Consider the following 19,382-nt stretch of genomic DNA (forward strand, 5'->3'; position numbering starts at 1 on the left):
AAAACACCTCCTCCATGGTGAAAGAGGCCGACTAGGCCACACTCACCCTGGCCACGCCCACCCAGCAACCAGGCAGAGAAGCTATTGCTAAAACTTTTGAAACCCACCTGTGGAGAATAGCCCATTATTTAGCAGACATTCGGAGATGATAAAGTGCCCCCTTTTCCTAGCAGCTTCACCAGGCTAGAAAGCAGGAGATTGCGAGTTCTAGTTCCTCCACAGCCATGAAAGCCAGTTGCATGACCTTGGGCCAGTCACCCACTCTCAGCCCAACCGACCTCACAGGATTGTTGTTGTGGGGAGAATAGGAGGAGGATACATTCACTGCCTTGAGTTATTTGTAAAAATAATAAAGATGGGGTCCAAGTAAATCAATAATATCATATAATACACATGTCAGCAGCAAAGCAAGCCCTGAAGGCCAGATAGCTCATACCTCTATAACTAGTTGAAAGCCTTCTCTCTTCTTGATTTCATCAGCTAGATACCTAGGATAAAAAAGAAGAAAATGTTAGGGAAGATGCTTGAACCACATGTCAGTCACTAGGGATGGCAGAAAGACTTTCCCCAAATATAGGATCTTTTCATATACCTAGTATAAGCAAAGGCCCTATCCACTCTCTGCTCCAAGCCTTTGCTACCGTTGGCCTTCCACATCAGCCACAACTTAAAGCAATCTACTTTGCGTCCACACTGGATGGTTTGGTCTCCCCTGTCATAAGCTATGTCGTAGAACTTGTCTGTCTGGAAGAGATAGGTAGCTTGGGCACAGTGGCATCTCTGCAGTAGTCCCTGGGAAGAAAGAGGTATCAAAATAGTTATCTTTTTTTTTAAAAAAAAAATTGTTTTTCACATAAAATTATTTATTCTACTTGACAGTGCAAAATGCTCTAAGTAGAAGTTCATTTCAAAGAACTTCAAAATGAACTGGAAAATGTGATAAGAATAGGGTGATCATAGACTCAGAAACCAGAGAGTTTAAAAGAGAGGTGTACAACATAAGACCTTGGGAGATTGTTAAGATACAATTGTTTCAAGGCAGTATGATCAATGGTGTGGGATAAGAAGCTAAGTCATATTTGGAGTGTGTTGTTCATTGCAGTCTCTAGTTCAAAGCAGGAACAGCATGGTAAGTAAAATACCTGTCAAAATTGGAGAGAGGGCAAGCAGGAAGAGAGAGTATCCAGAGGTGAACTTCTGTTATAAAAGACATGCCAATGGAAAAGGCTCTTTTTTTGAATCCCAACCAAAGCATTTGTTCTATATTAACATACTCCAAAAGCTGAAATCTGATTGGTCCACACGGACCACATCCTGATTGGTCTACTGAACGGCCGTGATTGGCTTCCTAAGAATCAACCGCAATTGGCCAAGCCGATCGCGGGAGATTCAAAGTCCTGTCATTGGCCAACGAGCCGCGAGCAATCCCTATATGAAGGGCTGCTGCGGCTCCAAGATCTTGTACAGATCTTAACATAAGATAAAGAGCTTGAAGTGCACTGGTCTCGCATCTCTTTTGTACCCAATCTAACAGCATTTCTAATTTTCATGAAAGAAAATAACAAGTTCCACGAGATCTTAATAGGCTGTCATGCCCGTATTGGCTCTGTTGGCTGTGGAAGAAACTGGGGAAGGGCACAGTCTGGATGGGCAGAGCAGGGGAGAGGTAGAGCAAGGGAGAGGGAATTCAGAGGAAGACCCAGGTCCATCCCCTCTTCATCCTAGGGCATGCAGGGAAGAACAGAGAGGGGAGCAATGTGAATTGTGTGGCTTACAGGGGAGGAAAGGGCCCTGATTCCCTTTATTAGCTGCAGCTGGGAACACAGTGTTTAAAAAGGGAAGCTGCGCACAGCAAGCTTGGGAGCAAATCATGAATTATCTGGTATCATTGAGGCTTATCTGTGTTCCTGGCGTCTTCCCAACTGTGTGTGTTTTGCTGTGCTTTCAAGTCTGCAATTCCTTCTCCTGCCCTGTCAAGTTAATTACTGCAGCGTGGTTTGTTTGAATTTTTAGTTAAGTTTGTATGTACTTTGTTTTCGGACTGAATTTCCTCCACTTAAAGACTGTTCCTGGGAGTTTTTCTCCAGCAAAAGGTAACCTGGACATTGGGGGCAAAGTTGGAGATAATAAAGGGACTCTTCTTGCTTATTTGACTGTGTTGCCTTTGTGCCATGCCCCGGGTCATCACATAGGAAGACAAACTCATATTAGAATAGATCCATAATCCCACAAAATTTTCTATTGGTCATTTATTTCAACACCTTTAGAAACTTTAGCTTGGATTTCTAAAGTTTCTAAATATTATGACTCAGAATTGATTTAAATATTATTTTCATAGCAAATATGTGATAACACTTCACAGATACTGAGAAGTTGAATATATTAGCCTTGACTGAGAATATCAAACTTCCATATTCTACAGCAGGGGTGTCAAACTCGCAGCCCATGGGCCGGATGCGTCATGCACTGGGCACACCCACTTCCATTTTAGCAAAGGGGGGGAAAGTTGTGATATGTCATGTGACCACGTGATGCCACGAGTTTGACGCCCCTGTTCTACAGTATGGAGTTCCACCTGTAATGCTGCTAGCTGAAGAAGTACTACAGTAATTAAGCAGAAGAAATCAGCATAAATCCTGAACGAGTTAATGTACAAGAAGATCTCACTTTGACTTTTGGGCAGAGAGTTGGATTAGGTAGCTCTGGCTTTCTTCTAACCATATTATCTGGAGGGAGAGAGAACTTATACAACATGATATAACTTATATCATGCTTCATGTCTAGGGAGAGAGGGAGAGAGGGAGGGAGGGAGAGAGAGAGGGAGAGGGAGAGGGAGAGGGAGAGGGAGAGAGTCTGAATACTTACAGAGTTATCCTGGACCAGGAAGGCAGAACACTGAAGCCCAGTCATAAGCATTTTGTGAGGGTTCCAAGCCACCGAATCAGCCCTGGATGGAAAATAGAAATGAGCGTTTTATAATTGGATAAACTTTGCATGCAAATAAATGCTAATAACCATATTTAGAAGACTGTTAAAACTTCAGTGGTGCACCTTTGTATTTTGGACCACATATATATATATATATGGCATATATATGTATATATATATGTATATATATATATGGCATTCAGCTTTGTTCGGGTATTTTCCCACGTCATTGTAGTTGTGCTTTTAAAGTTGTAGCAACGTTTCGGCAGAATCTCATCTGCCATCATCAGGCTTCTGTATAGCAAACACCTGGGCACAAACAGATCCCCCCTGACACCTCTGGAGTCGTCTGGGGGGGATCTGTTTGTGCTGGAGGTGTCGGGGGGATCTGTTTGTGCCCAGGTGTTTGCTATACAGAAGCCTGATGATGGCAGATGAGATTCTGCCGAAACGTTGCTACAACTTTAAAAGCACAACTACAATGACGTGGGAAAATACCCGAACAAAGCTGAATGCCATACATGTAAGTACCCGCGAAAACTTAGGTATATATATATGTATGTATGTATGTATGTATGTATGTATGTATATATGTATATGTGTATGTGTATGTGTATATGTATATGTGTGTGTGTGTGTGTGTGTGTGTGTGTGTGTGTGTATATATATATATATATATATATATATATATATATATATATATATATATATATATATATAAAATTTGTTTTCTGAGGTTCTCGCGGGTATTTGTATGTGGATCTTTGGTTATTCGGGTTTTCTCCCGCGTAAGATTGGAAGTATCTAGGCAACGTTTCGATGAAGTCTCATTCATCATCTTCAGGCTTGTGTCTTCAGCTCTGTGCTTCTCAGAGTGCTCACATCACTCACATCACTCTGAGAAGCTACAGAAGCCTGATGATGGCAGATGAGATTCTGCCGAAACGTCGCTACAACTTTAAAAGCACAACTATTATGACGTGGGAAAATACCCGAACAAAGCTGAATGCCATACATGTAAGTACCCGCGAAAACTTATATATATATGGTATTCAGCTTTGTTCGGGTATTTTCCCACGTCATTATAGTTGTGCTTTTAACATTGAATCTCATCTGCCATCATCAGGCTTCAGTATTGTGTTCGTCTGTGAGTCAGATTTTCACAGCCGTTTCAGTTTTAAATTTGGGACTAGCCTACTGCTGTGCCAGAATGTTTTTTTCTTAATACAGCATAGGCTAGCACCAAATTTAAAACAGAAATGGCTGTGAAAGTCTGACTCACAGACGAACACAATACAGAAGCCTGATGATGGCAGATGAGATTCTGCCGAAACGTTGCTACAACTTTAAAAGCACAACTATAATGATGTGGGAAAATACCCGAACAAAGCTGAATACCATACATGTAAATACCCACGAAAACTTAAGAATACATACATACATACATACATACATACATACATATATATATATATATATATATATATATATATATATATATATATATATATATGGTGTTCGGCTTGGTTGGGTATTTTCCCACGTCATTGTAGTTCTTTTAAAGTTGTAGCAACGTTTCAGCAGAATCTCATCTGCCATCATCAGGCTTCTGTATTGTGTCCGTCAGAAGCCTGATGATGGCAGATGAGATTCTGCTGAAACGTTGCTACAACTTTAAAAGAACTACAATGACGTGGGAAAATACCGAACCAAGCCGAACACCATTGTAGTTCTTTTAAAGTTGTAGCAACGTTTCAGCAGAATCTCATCTGCCATCATCAGGCTTCTGTATTGTGTCCGTCTGTGGGTCAGACTTTTACAGTGGTTTCAGATTTAAATTTGGGGCAGCCTATTGCTGTGCCAGAATGGTTTTTCTTCATCCTGATTGGTTGGGAGTCTTGGTCTGTGTTTATTGGTCTCGGAGTTTGCTGTGTTCTGCTTGATGGGTGTCTCTGATATCTTCTGTCTGTTTTTGGCTCTTTTTGTATCTTGATTGGCTGGCAGCATTGTGTTACTTTAATGGAGGCCTTTAGTGCAGCTTGGCTTCGGGTAAATGGACGGCTATCATTAGTTAGGAAGCTGGGTTTCATCTGGGTGCCTGGTTGGGGTGTGTTTGAGCTGGAGGTATCAGGGGGATCTGTTTGTGCCCAGGTGTTTGCCTGGCTTGTGGTGTGGAGATTTTTTTGTTTGTGAGTGCAGGCTTCCAAATGATTGACAGCCTGGTGGAATCATCTCTTCTGTTCATGCTTTCTGGTCTTTTTTCAATCTCTATAGCTTCTCTGATGACTCTGTGGCTAGGGTTTTCCATAGTGGCCAGGGTTTTGGTGCCATTGAAGTTGATGCTATGACCTGTAGCTTCCATGTGTTGGACTAGTGAGGAAGTGTGTTCCAGCTTTTTGACTGCATTTTTGTGTTCATCCAGGCGGGTACTTATTCTTCTATTGGTCTGTCCAATGTATGTGGCCGGGCATGATGCACAGGGGACTTCGTATATGCCTTGGTTTTCCAGGTCAATTTTATCTTTGGGGTTGCTAAGGATGGCTGCTATTATATATATATCTTTGGTTATTCGGGTTTTCTCCCGCGTAAGATTGGAAGTATCTAGGCAACGTTTCGATGAAGTCTCATTCATCATCTTCAGGCTTGTGTCTTCAGCTCTGTGCTTCTCACATGCATTTTAACACACTCCTAGTAGGCATCTGCAGCTGATGAATTAAAGCAACAGGATCATGCAAGGTTATTTTTTGTGCCTTTGCAGCAGCTTTGCCAGAAGAGGGAACTGTTGTCTTACTGTTTGGTCTACTAACAGGGCAAATAGCCAGTGAACATGGCGCTGTAATTCTAATTCAGTGGAGATGGAATGGCACAAAGACCAGTCAAGAGCCGTCTAACTAACTCTATAAAGACACTGACTAGAAACTTTCTTTACAGATTTGAATTGCATGGTTATTTGTGGAATGATAAAATCAAGGTCAATGTGCATTTTAAAAATCATTTTATTAGACGTGCCATACTGAGAATTTGGAACAGGTATAAGGCAAAATTGACTCTTAAAATTCCTTTGTGCTTGTCACCCCAACAAGTTTTTTTTTTCAGAAGGGAAATTGATAATTAAACAAAAATGGTTGCCGTCTGCTGATTTCTTGAATTTTTCTCAAGGAGAATTTAACTTAAAAATGAGAAAATTGGGAGTTTGTAGGTTTTAGATGGCATTGGTTTCCCTCTGCTCATCTAATGGAAAGATTTAAGGTGGATAAGAGGAATTATGAATTGTAAAAGGGTAAAACTGAATTTGACATAGAATTTTGTACAAATGATGATCAAATTATTTCTAAGATATACAAACTTGGAGAAAAAAAATGGAGGCAGAGGATGAATAAGTCCAAAGTCAAAGTCCTAGCTTTTCACAGCTCATTTCTGTAGGAAATAATGTCTACCTTTCAATCCCATCCAAAAGATGCCGATGTCTTTGGGAGAGAAGAGCACTGCCGCCCCAGGCTGCCTACAGCAGAAAAAAAGGGCCACATGAGTTACTCAAAAAGAAGTCCAGTCAAAAGCAATGGGGATAGTGCTACTGTTGGAATTCCCAAATTAAAAATACAAGAATATCATTCAAATGGTAACAGGGTAGCTAAAGGGCTAATTTTTAAAGGCTACAAGAATCTCAAGATAGTTTTCAAGCAGAATATGAAAATCTGGGTTCATGCAGAATGTTCACAAACATGAAGAAAATCACTTTTCTACAAATGTACCCCCAGAATAATAAATCACACTTCACTCAGCAACACAGCCTCCCGCTCTACCTCTGTGTGACTGAACCATTCATCACATATTTTCTCACCAATCTCCATTGGGGAATATATATGTATCTGCTGGGTGAGTTGTTAAGGCAGCGCACATCAATAGAATAGAATAGAATAGAATAGAATAGAATAGAATAGAATAGAATAGAATAGAATAGAATAGAATAGAATTCTTTATTGGCCAAGTGTGACATACAAGGAAGTTGTCTTGGTGCAAATGCTCCCAGTGCACATAAAAGAAAAGATACATTTGTCAAGAGTCAAAAATCATAAGATGCAACACTTAATGATAATCATAGGGTACAATAATCATACTAGGAAACAGTCAATAAAAATCGTAAGGATACAAGCAACAAAATTACAGTCATACAGTCACAAATGGGAGGGGACGGGTGATAAGGAGTGATGAGAAGATTAATAGTAATAGTGGTGCAGACTTTGTAAATAGCTGGACAGTGTTGAGGGAATTATTTGTTTAGCAGAGTGGTGGCGTTTGGGGAAAAACTGTTCTTGTGTCTAGTTGTTCTGGCGTGCAGTGCTCTATAGCGTCGTTTTGAGGGAAGGAGTTGAAACAGCTTATGTCCTGGATGTGAGGGGTCTGTACATCTCTAGAAAGTCCTTACCGCCACAGGTTGTACTTACATCCACATGGAACCAGAGTTTGTGCCTTTTGCACACCTCTGCAATTTCAGGTAGGGGGTCAAACGCTCCCAGGACTGTGGTGCCACAGGTGGCATTGACAAAGAAGGGGAGCGCTCTCTGGAAGAGAAGATGAGAGCTTTCTTTAGCATACTGTACTGTATATTTGGCCCAAACAATAGGATCTGACACATGTGGTCGCATCTGTCCAAATTTCATTTCGTTCACATGTTGATCCTTGATAAAGGAAGCATAAGCTATTACATTAGTACACTGTTTCTTCTTTTGCTGCACACCTCAGACAAAGAGTCAGAGTTGGCAAAGTCCCTATGCCCATTGAGTGTCTCTTTTAACAGGATCACTGGCTTGGATGTGGGAAGAAAAAGCAGCCTGTTACATATAGCTTAGTGCAGTGATAGCTAACCTTTTCAGCACTGAGTGCCCAAAGCGCGCGCAAACCCCCAAAGTGCAATGCACGCATGTCCTCCATGCATGCGCCCCACCCCGTGCATGTGCACACATTCCCCACGCAGGTGTCCTGCCCTCGTGCCCACCGCACATGCACCCCATGCCACTTGCACCCCGCCCCGTCCCCTGCATGCATGGCAGAGACCCAAAAACCAACTGGCCAAGCGGGAGGCGCATGCGCGTGCGTGGCAGAGCTGAGCTGGGGTGATGGCTCGCATGCCTGCAAAAAGGGCTTTGCGTGCCACCTCTGGCATGTGTGCCATGGGTTCGCCATCACAGGCTTAGTGGAAGCAAAGGGAAAATTGTAACTTCCTCAAAACCCTCCACAGGCAACATACCTCTGATTTGGCCTGGTTGATCTTTTTCTCTAGATCAGCAGGGATCATCTTCCCTCTGAGGAAGAAAAGAGTGGCTGAAATGACTGAGCCATGAAAGTCCTTTCAACAGGTCCTTCTTGCTTAAGCCCCTCTGACTTCAAATCATTCCAAGCAGGCGGCAGAATGAAGCTATGTGTTTCACTTTAATAATATAAAAGGAACTTTAACTTTGAACCTGCCTCTAGTGTAAATTACATCAGAGGAAAAGTTTCCACATTAGCCTTGTATGAAGCACTAGGATTTTTTAGCACAGGAAGATTTTTCCTCTTGAGGAAACCACTTATAATAACATCGATTTCATGCACACTGAAATGATACGTTTTAGAGCGGCCCACTAGTGGGCTGTGAGGGGCTTGCAGCTGGGCCGTGGAAATGGCCAGTGAGTACACATGTACATACACTCATCCTCCATTTGCATGAGTGGCAGGCACATGTGCATGCCATTTGTAAAACTGGATCTGTGCACACACCTACTTGCTAGTTGCTTGTGCAAATTATCCCCTCCTTCCTCCACCGGTGTGCAAAGCCAGAAACATTGGGGAACTCTGATCTAGAATAAATTCTTCCATATGAACTTGCTATTTATACAGATAAATAATGATAAATAATGAGAACAGTTGCCAGATACAAGACTAATCATAGATCTGCTTAGTTGCTATTACTTAGGTGCCTTTGTTTTATCGGTTCGGTATGTTGAAAGGTCACATACAAAGTGGTATTTCAGTCTTAGCTCTTACAATGCCCTCACTAATTGTTTATTTATTTGTTTGTTTGTTTGTTTGTCAATTATGCCACCAGTTAGAAACAACAGCTTATGGAGAGCACAATATTTACAATCTTAAGGGCTAGAAACGTGAATTTACTTAAAATACATATTCTTAGCTGGTTCGATTTCACAGACATCACCAAGCTGAACTATGGAGCACGTGAAACTGAAACCCAGAGCTCAGATTAAGGGACTGTAATTTTTTAGACCATAATCACTGCAATTGGCAAAGGATTCCTAAAATCTGGGGTGGGTGGGTGGGAAACAACTGAACAATGGGATAAGCAATCCACAATGGTTCTAATGTCTGTGTGTATTGCAGTGGTGGGATTCCAAAAAAAAAAAAAAATTATCACCGGTTCAGTGAGCGTGGCTTGGTGGGCATGCTTTGTGCGCATGCAAACACTTAGCGCGCGTGCACCAAACGTACAATTTTGCACAGGCGCAGAGGCGTTCCAACTCACCTTCTGCAGGACTGCACTCTCCTGGTCGCTTCAGCAGCTGCCACGTGGCACTCTGCTGTGCCGCGCAAAGCAGCTGTGCTTCAAAAGCAGGGGATAAAGGTGAGTATGGGAGCCCCGGCGAGCAGGTGGGCGCAACAGCAGAGCAGCGGAGACAACCAATTTGGTCTCCTGTGCTCATCGGCGCTACCGGCTCTGCAGAACCGGGCAGAACCGGTAGAATACTACCACTGGTGTATTGGGTATGGTTAGGGAGATAATCCAGATTAAATGGTCCATTTATTACAACACCAAGATGGAACCTTTGATCTTATCTAACTTTATAAGGCTTTCCAGTTATTAACACTCACTTTTCATCCGCTGCTACAAGGTAGACATTGTCAGTGCCGATGCCCAAAAAAGCTGCTCCCTTTTGGATGGAGTAGTGGCACTAAAAACCAGAAAAAGAGGGTCAGCATTGTAAGATTTCCTCTAAGAAAAACTTTCTCCCAGAACCCTGTTCTGAGTCTTGGGAAGCCATTTAGTAATGGATCCATTTAGAAATCAACTACTACTCATTTACTTTTTTACATTTCTATCTAACCAATGCAATCCTGAAGTTCTGGGGAGAGAGAGCATTCCCAGATATTATCCCCCCTTATCTTCTCTAAATTTAGAGCAATAGATTACAGATCCTGACAAAGATCATGGTCCACCAGAAGATACACAGCAATACAAGTCTTCAAAATGAAGGTCATTTGGTGGTTTCACAGCTATTATTTGCAAAATGGGAATAATTAATTTACTTTAGGCAGGTAGAGAATAACAGCAAGATTTTCTGGCATGTGTCCCTATCTCTGGTATTCTTTTTCCAGGGGGCCTACATACTTACAAATATGTGCAAGCCACTGGTAGGATTCAACCAGTGTTACTACCGGTTCGGTGACTGCGTTGCGCGTGTGTGTAGAAAAACCTTAAGCTGTGCCGCCCGGACATCTGAAAAGCGCTGCGCGCAGGTGTGCAGCATTTGGAAAGCTTTTTTCCTGCTTTTTCAACCTCGCACAAAGCAGCTGAGGTTCTGTGCCGCGCAAAGCAGCTGAGGTTGAAAAAGCAGGAAATAAAGGACAGGTAAGAGCCTGGGCGGGCGGGCGGGCGGGCAGGTGGGCCAAACAGCAGCAAACACAGAACTGGTTTGGTGTCTGCTGCTCTTCAGAGCTACCAGTTCTGTGGAGCTGGGCAGAACCAATAGCATCCCACCCCTGGTGCAGGCAAGCCCATTTTCCCCTTTTTTGGGGAGATAAATACCACCTCCCCTCCCAAAAACCATAAACAAAACAAATATGTCCCACTATTGTACAGTACAAAAATATTCAGCTTTTTTTCAGCAGAGTTATGTTTGATCTCAACTGACACTCCAATAAACAAACAAACCTAAATGAGGTCAGAATAAAATTAGATTTAGTTTGATTTATAAGGAAATGATACCTACAAAGATCAGAAATGTACATGTCCTGGAATTTCCTGCAACTATCTATACAAGTGAAAACTGGAGTTTGAAGAAGCAAGATAGGAAAACCATTGATACTTTTGAACTTTAGTGTTGGAGAAAACTCCAGGGAATACTATGGACAGTCAAGAAAACAAACCAATGGATCATTAAAAAAATTAACCCAGAATTCTCACTCAAAGCACAAATGACCAGATTCAAATTTTCCCACTTTGGACACATTAAGCAAAGATCTAGCTTTCTAGAGAAGTCTATAATGCTGGGAAAGAAATAAGGAAAAAGAAGAATGGGACAATCAGTAGCCAGTCTCAGTTACAGTCATGATTAAGATGCCATTTGGAACTTCCCAAAATGTCTGCTGTTAACAGGCCAGTCTGATCCAACTTCTGATGTACACAAGTTCCAGCTTCAGTCTATCTTAGTTGCACCCAACCTGGTTCCCTCCAAATGTCCCCTGATACCAAATCTTATTTTAGTATTGTTGATAAGACAATGCCCTCTCTCAGTAGCACTGCTGGGAAGGTATTTGCCCTAGAGACCATTAGTGTTTTCCTGGCTCTTCCAAATCCCCAACAACAATATCTGCTGCCTGAGGTGCTGCTTGTCCCCCTGCCTCAGGAGTAGGTCTAAGAAAAGTCAGTTTTGGGGGCAACAGGTCATACTTTCATTACAGATCTTGGAAAGTCCCAAAAGCATGGGCAACATTGTGGTAGAATTATTCAAAATAAACATGTTAAGTCTATTGTGGAGGATGTTTTTTAATTATACCCCAAAGCAAAACATTTTGCCGCCAAATTTCAATAGCATAATCTGAGGAGGCAATACAGAGGTGGTATTCAGCAGATTCTGACCAGTTCTGGAGAACCAGTAGTGGAAATTTTGAGTAGTTCGGAGAACCGGCAAATACCACCTGTAACTGGAGATTTTACAGTATCCTTCCCCTGCCACGCCCACCAAGCCACACCCACAGAACCGGTAGTAAAAAAATTTGAATTCTACCACTGTTTCCCCCACCAAAACAAAAAACAAATTAGGCTGGGTTAACCAAAAGTAAGTACCCTATTTCTCCAACAATATGGCCTCCCCCAATAGGAAGTCCCAGCATGTTTTATAGGCATGAAATGAAATTAAGCCCCTCCCCCCAAATCAAGGCCTATATTAAAACATGCGAAATGGGGGGGAATGGTGGGGGGGGCTTGCTGTTAGGAAGTACTTTCAGATATGGTGCTGCCTGCATTGACCCCAATATGAAGTGCCCCACCAATGCCGAGGTCAACATCCAAGCCATCGCTGCCCGCCCGCCCGAAGATGCAAGGGGGGGGGGAATTAAGTCACCCCCGAAAAGACAGCCTAGCCATTTTTGGGGGGCTCAAAAAAAAATAAGACCCGGCCTTATTATATGAGAAACACAGTAGGTTGGTTCTCCGGAGCATGCACAAGAAAACAATACCTCTTCTGATGTAAACACTGCCAGCTTTGGTATTGCCCAATGCCCTTTCTGCTTGCAGTCTGGGAAACAGTGATACCGTGCCACATTCATGGCATACATGTTGGAGATGGACCCTCCTACCAAGGAAAACAACCCAGAGAATTGTTCAATGACCCACTCATTACCATTTTAAAGTCAAATCTTAAGGTTAGCATGTAACTCCCAGACATCTCCAGTGCATCAGTTGTAGACACAATGAATGGCAGAAATTGCTTTCATTTGGATGATCCAGAATTAAGGGCCTTCTCTGTGGTGGTTCCTTCCCTTTGGAACAATATTCCCTCAGAGATTCGCCTCCCACGTTGTTGCTTTTCCAAAATAATTTGAAAATACAGTTTTGTCAGAGAGCTTGGAGACCCCATTCAAAGCCAGCCAAGTAGGTTGTCTGATTCTGTTGTGGCCACCAGGGGGTGGTGGAAGGTAGGCTAAATTATAAATTTTCATTGGTGGATTTTTAATGTTGTATGCAGCCCAAAGTCACTATGTGAGAGTTAAGCAGCTATATACATTTGTTTAATAAATAAATAATATTGGATGCATGTCACCTCTAAAAAATTTATAAACAAACACAAGCCCCTGAAAATACCCGGATTCTAAGTTTTACGTACCAGGGGAGAAGATTCCGTCACCTTTTTCCCAGCCAACCAACTTTCGCAGTTTCTTCAGCACTACCTCCTCCATCAAGACAAATACAGGTGCAATCTCATAAGTGTATCTAAAACACAAGTGGCCTTATGAGTCTCATCTGAGAAACAGCCAAAATTGCCAGCAAATTATCAGAGAGCAATGAAGGTATTGGTTTAGATTAGGAGTAGAGTGGCTAGAGTACTCCACTGCTCTAGTTTTTATTAAAACTGCCAAGATTTATTTACTCCATCAGGAGAGGTTTCTTGGACAAATTTGAAAGTGCCAGATTTTTGTAGTTTTCTTTCCTTTTTAAAATTTTGATTTGTCTTTTTCTTTACTCTTTTTTTCTAATAGAAGTTTTTATCTTATGATGATATTACTAATTGCCTATAGCCTTCAATAATAGGCAGTATAAAATGAAGTAAATCTGTAAATAAATATAAATATTTGAAGGGATAAAATTAAGGGAAGCAGACTCCCATTCTTTCCCCCTTGTCACCTGTCTCTTGTTCCATACAGTCAACACATCTGATTGTATGGAGCAGGACTGACATATCTGGCCTGCAAAAATACGTAAGATTTCTACAGGGCAGCAAGGAGACTTTCTGGTACCTCTTTGTTGCCATGAATAGTAATCACCCAGATTTCTTCACCCTTCACCCTGGTAGCTCAAACCCCAAGCAACAGAAGCCACAGCAAATGAGCAACTTTGGAGGAGGAAAGTTAGCAGTCATGGACCTTATGAGGATTCAACTGGGAGTAGAATGCAGATAAATATATAACCCAGAAAGGGCTCTAGGTTCCAAATAGAGTCATGCTACTAATGCACGCCTCCTGAAGATCGTGGTATCTTCATATTAATATTTACTCACTTGCAGAGATAGAATGCAAGGGTTTTTCAAGATGGAAGAAGTCTGCATTTAGCCACTACATTCATTGGCACTACATACACTTTGGGCCAGTCACTGGCCTGATTCACATTAAACCAAGATTGGTTTTAGCATTTTTAAGCAAGCACATCTACCATATATCACACTAAATTCCAAGCAAAGAAGTTACATTTTGGCTTAATTTTATATATGAACAGAATATTTTATCTGAGTTTAAATTATTCCATAGAGTGGTCATGAGGATAAAAGGAAGAGGAAAAACTACACATAACACTTAATTTTGCTATTTGCCATGAGGGGAGAGTTGTTAATATAGTTGATATCAAATTACTCCCCCCCCCCCCTTCGCTCTCACTACCCATTTACTAGGGAGATGCCTCGTCAGTTGCCACAGAGCAAATGTTTCACAATCAGAGGAATCTACTCTACTAACAGTCTCCCTGAATCAGAGAGAAAGAAGATTATTTATATTATATTATTGCTTATATCACAATACATTACAGTGTTGCTCATCGGAATTTGATCCACTGCATATTTTTGTCTCTGCAACTTTGGATCATTTCAAAACCTTGACAAACTTAACTGATACTGCAACAGTGAAGGACATTCAACAGAATTTGTGGATAAAATACAGTACATCACAAAAAGCAAAGACTTTTCCTCAGACTGCTTTCTAGTGGACACACTTGTAAAAATTACAATCTCTAATCCAAAAAAAGCAACAGTGAAATTCACCTAGGCTGTAGCTGAGTCTTGGGAATTCTTTTCCTTTTTTAAAAAATTTAAATGCCAAAATATATGAAAAAGTGGAGAACACGTACTGGCTAGTGTTGAGCATCTCTGTGATCATCCGTCCAGCCAGAGCATGGGGATCAAGGCCAGAAAATAGCTGATTGCAGAAGCGTGGATGACCTGCAAGAAAAAGAAAGAGACTCCTGCTGCGTTCTTTTGGATCAGCTACTGAACTCCCACCACTTTTACTGAACCGAATCCACTTTCATGGGGAAAGATTGAGGCTTGCAGCCTTGCACATCAAGAGGAAAGGAAATTGTGCCAAAGGAAATAGTCTCTAGGGAAGTACTTCATATTTTCCGTGCCATTATAGATATTAACGTGCAATGTAAGCATTTACCAAAGGCTCATTTGTATTACTGGAACTATCCATGATATTCCGTAGTGCTTTCCTGAATCCCAGCTATTTGTTTACATTTCAGTCACCTTCCATCATTGGAGGTCATCTAGTCCAACCCCCTGCTTGAATAGGAGAGTCTATTCCAATTATTAGCCTCTACCTAGGATTGAACTCATAGCCTCCTGATTGTGAGCCGAGAGCTCTACCTCTAGGCCACCACAGGTGCGATAATTGTACAATAACTATTTTAAATTCATTTGTCCTTATCCTTAAGAAAATAACTATAGTTTGAAAAGAATCACATCAAATCCTAAGTATTGAGGTCTTTCCCCCTCAACTTGAAACTTAGTCTCTTCGTACACATTACATTTCTACCCAAATTACCAGGCTCAAATTATCCTCCTTGGATACATTGCCTGAATATTGTACCTAGCTCTGTGGAGAAGTCTAAAATGCTGGGAAAGAGAAGAAAACAACGAGAAGCAAGGTGGGTGGACTCAATTATAGTAGCAATGGGTACACCATTAGAAGATCTGAAGGACTAGATTAGGGACAGATCAACAGGGAGAAAATCTATTTATGTTGCTAGGAATTAGCACTAACTTTATGGCACATTTATTTATTTTATTTATTTATTTATTTATTTATTTGATTTGCCAATTGTTTACAAGATAATAAGTATAAGTGTATACATAGTTGTGAATACATGAAATGGGTACATATAAGAAAAATAAAAGAAGAATAAGAGAAACAATAGGACAGGGACGGTAGGCACGTTGGTGCGCTTATGCACACCCCCTACAGACCTCTTAGGAAAGGGGTGAGGTCAATAGTAGACAGTCTAAGGTTAAAGTTTTTGGGGTTTGGGGAAGAAACTACAGAGTCGGGTAGAGTATTCCAGACATTGACCACACAATCAATAATCATAATCAACCACACACTCATTATTTTAAAAAAGACCATCCAACGTACAGTAAATTGGGGAATCAACTAACTCAAGTTGCCAGGATAGGCAAACTAATTTCAATAACTGGACCCGAACAATCCTATCTCCTAAGAAGTTTTGAAGAAAGAACAATACTCTCTTAACTCTTGACGTGCAGAATACTTACATGTTTTCACACTGTATCTGATAACATCCCGACAGCGTTCCAGCAACCTTTCATGTGGCTCCCCATTGTCTTTTAGATTTAGGTCCAGAATTTGCAGCAGTTCCTCAGGTTCCTTCCAAATACACACCTACCAGCAAGATAGTCAGCTCATTTCCGAAAAGCCATAGAAGGTTGTATACAAGCTGAACAGTGCAATCCTATACCCAGGTTATGCCTCCTGGATGACAAAGGGTTGGTATAAAATTCTATTTATCAGCACAAGTCCAAATTCTGCTGCCTGAAGGTGCTATTATGTTTTCAGAAATTTAAGTTAAATTTCCCAAGCTCCCCCAATGTTTTAATCCCTGACATTTTTAGCCAGCATTCCTGATTGGCCAGGAGTCTGGGACCTATAGTTTCAATGCTTCTTGGAGATATTAGGTGGAAAAATGTTGCCCTACTATGTATTAAATATGGTATTAAACTGGGTGTTGGGAGGGGAACTAGAAAAATTGAGAAAAGAGTGGATTATACCCAATTTAGTCAATGCAAACCATCTGGGATTAGGAATTGATGATTTTTCTGCTGAGGGACTACTTTGTTAGCTTGCAAGTAAAATTCAGTTTGGATACCTGGCCCAAGCCATTACTTAAAGTATATAGAGTGGACACCCCAGCTCAAGAAAATTTAGAATGAAAATCAATATAACTTACCTTTTCAGAAGCATCCATCCCTTTTCGAATTCCTTCTTCAAGCATGATTTGGAAGGCTTCCTGCAGGAACTTCTCACCAGCTACCCGATCCAAGCCAGGAGATGACAAAGAATCTTTTGCTGCCATTGTCAAACACACCTCCTCCTATAACAGGCCAGGCATCAGGAACATGAAATCAAATTAGACCCTGAAGGGAAATCCACTAAAACATCTCCATATTGTATATTTTGTAACATTCTTTTTTCTGGTACTTATCTCCAGAAAAAAGAATGTTACAAAATGCAAATAGTCATTGTAACTAGGCTCATATCAACTTCCAACTAGTGACACTCAGTTCTTTGAGCTTAACACTGGGACAATAGAGGTACTTGTTGTTGTTTTCCAGTACCCTTCACAGTATAATGTTTATGCTAACACAGAGATGTAGCCGTCCCTATTTCATTCATACATTTAATAGTACGTGGGATACAACTGTAATTTATGAGCAGCTAACCTTCAATGAACTTTATGGACAATGGCAAAGACATCAATTCACACTGAGAAGGAGAAGGCAATGATAAACCACTCCTGTATTTTTATCAAGAAAACCTCATGATTAGAAAATACAAAATGATTGAAAAGACTTGAAAGATCAAGTTATGGACAAATCTTTATGCAGGAAATTTATCTATATGGTCACTAAGAGCTGACAACAACTTGATAATGATGGCTCATAATCAATATTTTTATAAAATAATTTTTATAAAATAATTATTGTATGTCACCAGAGAAATTGTCTAGAATGTATAAAGGGACTTCAAATTTACATTGGAAATGAGAAACATAAGTAATAAGTATCATGCTTGGTGGATGTGTAAAAAAAGCAAAAAAGGGGGGGGTGGTTTACTGGTTCAGAGGATTTTAAAGATTAATATATAATTGAGACCAGGAGTCTGCCTCCTGAGACTGATGGATAAAAGTCATGGTACTTTGATTCTGTATATGATAACTGCACATTGCATCCTACAATCAGTGAAAGATTCATTGCAAATCACTTAGGTTCTTAATCTGTAAAACAGCATCATCTATCTGCATTTTTTTTAAAAAAACCCTACATTCTTAATTTCAACCAACAAACATCACCACATGCACTCGTTACACATTAAGACCCCATAGTTTTTGGGGAAATAATAATATTCTTGAAATTATTAGACACTGATGAAATCTTCACATATGCGTTAAACAAGCCCAATAATTTTTCCATCTGCAAACCACATCCATGCTTTAACATTTTTTTGTAATTCAATAACTACTTCTGCAGATTTCCAATTTTTCAACTTTGAAAACCCATCTTTCCAGCCTTGGAAATTTAAAAATTGCAAGACTGAAAAATGTTAGACTGAAGAAGTTCAAAGACATATCAGATTTGCTAGTGTGATTAACTATAACACAGCTGAAAACACGCAGCCCATACCACCTCACCTTCTCGTTGAATGGGAGTCAGGTGTGCTGCCTCTTTCTCCGTCCCTGGAAGATTCGCTGCACCCTACAGATGAATTATTTCAAAAGGCAGAGAGATGATGAGCTCCTGCTTCTTCAGACACAACCTCTGCTAACTGTATTTTCAGCAAAGGAAAATCTGCTCCAACATTATTTTGTAGTTTTACTCTCCACATAAGAGGAAAGAAAGAACATAATGTCCAATTGCTATGGTTACCTGCCCAATCCTGTACAGATTTCCACTGCTTTCAGGGACAAAGTACAAAGGGAGTGACCGCATAACCAGCAAGTATCATTATATATTGTGGGAGTAAAAATATTTGCACTCAAACCCTGCCCTCTGGATTGCTCCACAAGTTTTTTTCCCCTCCCCCAGAGTTGTTTTACCCTTAAAGGGGGGGGGTGAGGATACCTTGGGGTACCAAAAGCTTCCTTTATATTTATTTGTGTCAAAAAGTAACATCAATTACATTCCACATTTCTACTCCTCCAAAATATGTGGATTTTATGTGTGCCTGCACACAGAAGCCCAAAGAGTGATTTGGAGACCTAAATTTGCATACAGGAACTATCATGATTGCAGATATACATACCTGCCTGCATGCAGACACCTGTCCAAACAACTCCTTTCTCACCACCCAGCAATCAAACATTGTCCAGATATAAATTTCTCTGCTGGGTTCTGGAAAATATTTGTGCTATTTTGCGACAGTGAACAAAGAGACTTGCAAATGTAAGGATTCTGCACATCTGGTTTGATATATTCATGATTTGAACTCTGCATCATCTGGCCACCAGATTGTTGATTTGTTTGCCTTAATTTGATTATTCAAGATTATTCATTGCTCATACAGGCAGTGCTCAACACATCACTGTAATTGACCCTGCAATTATGGTCATTATGGTCACTGGCTAAGCAGGTCATCATACCTGATTTTACAACCTGTTTTGCAGCCGTTAATCTAACATGGCAGTTGTTAGCAAACACCATGGTCATTAAGCAAACACAGTGGTGATTAAACAAGCCCATTAT

General features: G+C 40.8%; 1 protein-coding gene across 7 annotated transcripts in view; it reads right to left on the bottom strand.

Moving 5' to 3' along the window:
- The window catches only part of CSAD (cysteine sulfinic acid decarboxylase), a 43,887-nt gene that overhangs the window by 7,169 nt on the left and 17,336 nt on the right, over nucleotides 1–19,382 (bottom strand). For 4 of the 7 annotated variants that reach the window (XM_087956415.1, XM_087956417.1, XM_087956416.1 and 1 more), the window contains 13 exons: nucleotides 18,332–18,395; nucleotides 16,871–17,014; nucleotides 16,179–16,305; nucleotides 14,756–14,846; nucleotides 13,026–13,132; nucleotides 12,379–12,494; nucleotides 9,793–9,872; nucleotides 8,177–8,231; nucleotides 7,374–7,490; nucleotides 6,366–6,430; nucleotides 2,866–2,947; nucleotides 593–792; nucleotides 437–488 (listed from right to left, as the gene is read on the bottom strand). In XM_087956415.1, the coding sequence (XP_087812541.1) occupies nucleotides 437–488; nucleotides 593–792; nucleotides 2,866–2,947; nucleotides 6,366–6,430; nucleotides 7,374–7,490; nucleotides 8,177–8,231; nucleotides 9,793–9,872; nucleotides 12,379–12,494; nucleotides 13,026–13,132; nucleotides 14,756–14,846; nucleotides 16,179–16,305; nucleotides 16,871–16,996 (1,218 nt within the window). In that variant the 5' untranslated portion in view covers nucleotides 16,997–17,014; nucleotides 18,332–18,395. Of the gene's footprint in view, nucleotides 1–436; nucleotides 489–592; nucleotides 793–2,865; nucleotides 2,948–6,365; nucleotides 6,431–7,373; nucleotides 7,491–8,176; nucleotides 8,232–9,792; nucleotides 9,873–12,378; nucleotides 12,495–13,025; nucleotides 13,133–14,755; nucleotides 14,847–16,178; nucleotides 16,306–16,870; nucleotides 17,015–18,331; nucleotides 18,445–18,566; nucleotides 18,622–19,382 lie in introns of those variants that run through there. The other 3 variants (XM_087956418.1, XM_026673957.2, XM_087956420.1) reach the window with 3 other exon arrangements.

This window comes from Notechis scutatus, chromosome 2 (assembly GCF_049901735.1).
Source record: "Notechis scutatus isolate UNSWTSFEM ecotype Mainland chromosome 2, rNotScu1.2, whole genome shotgun sequence".
In the NCBI taxonomy this organism is placed as follows: Eukaryota; Metazoa; Chordata; class Lepidosauria; order Squamata; family Elapidae; genus Notechis; species Notechis scutatus.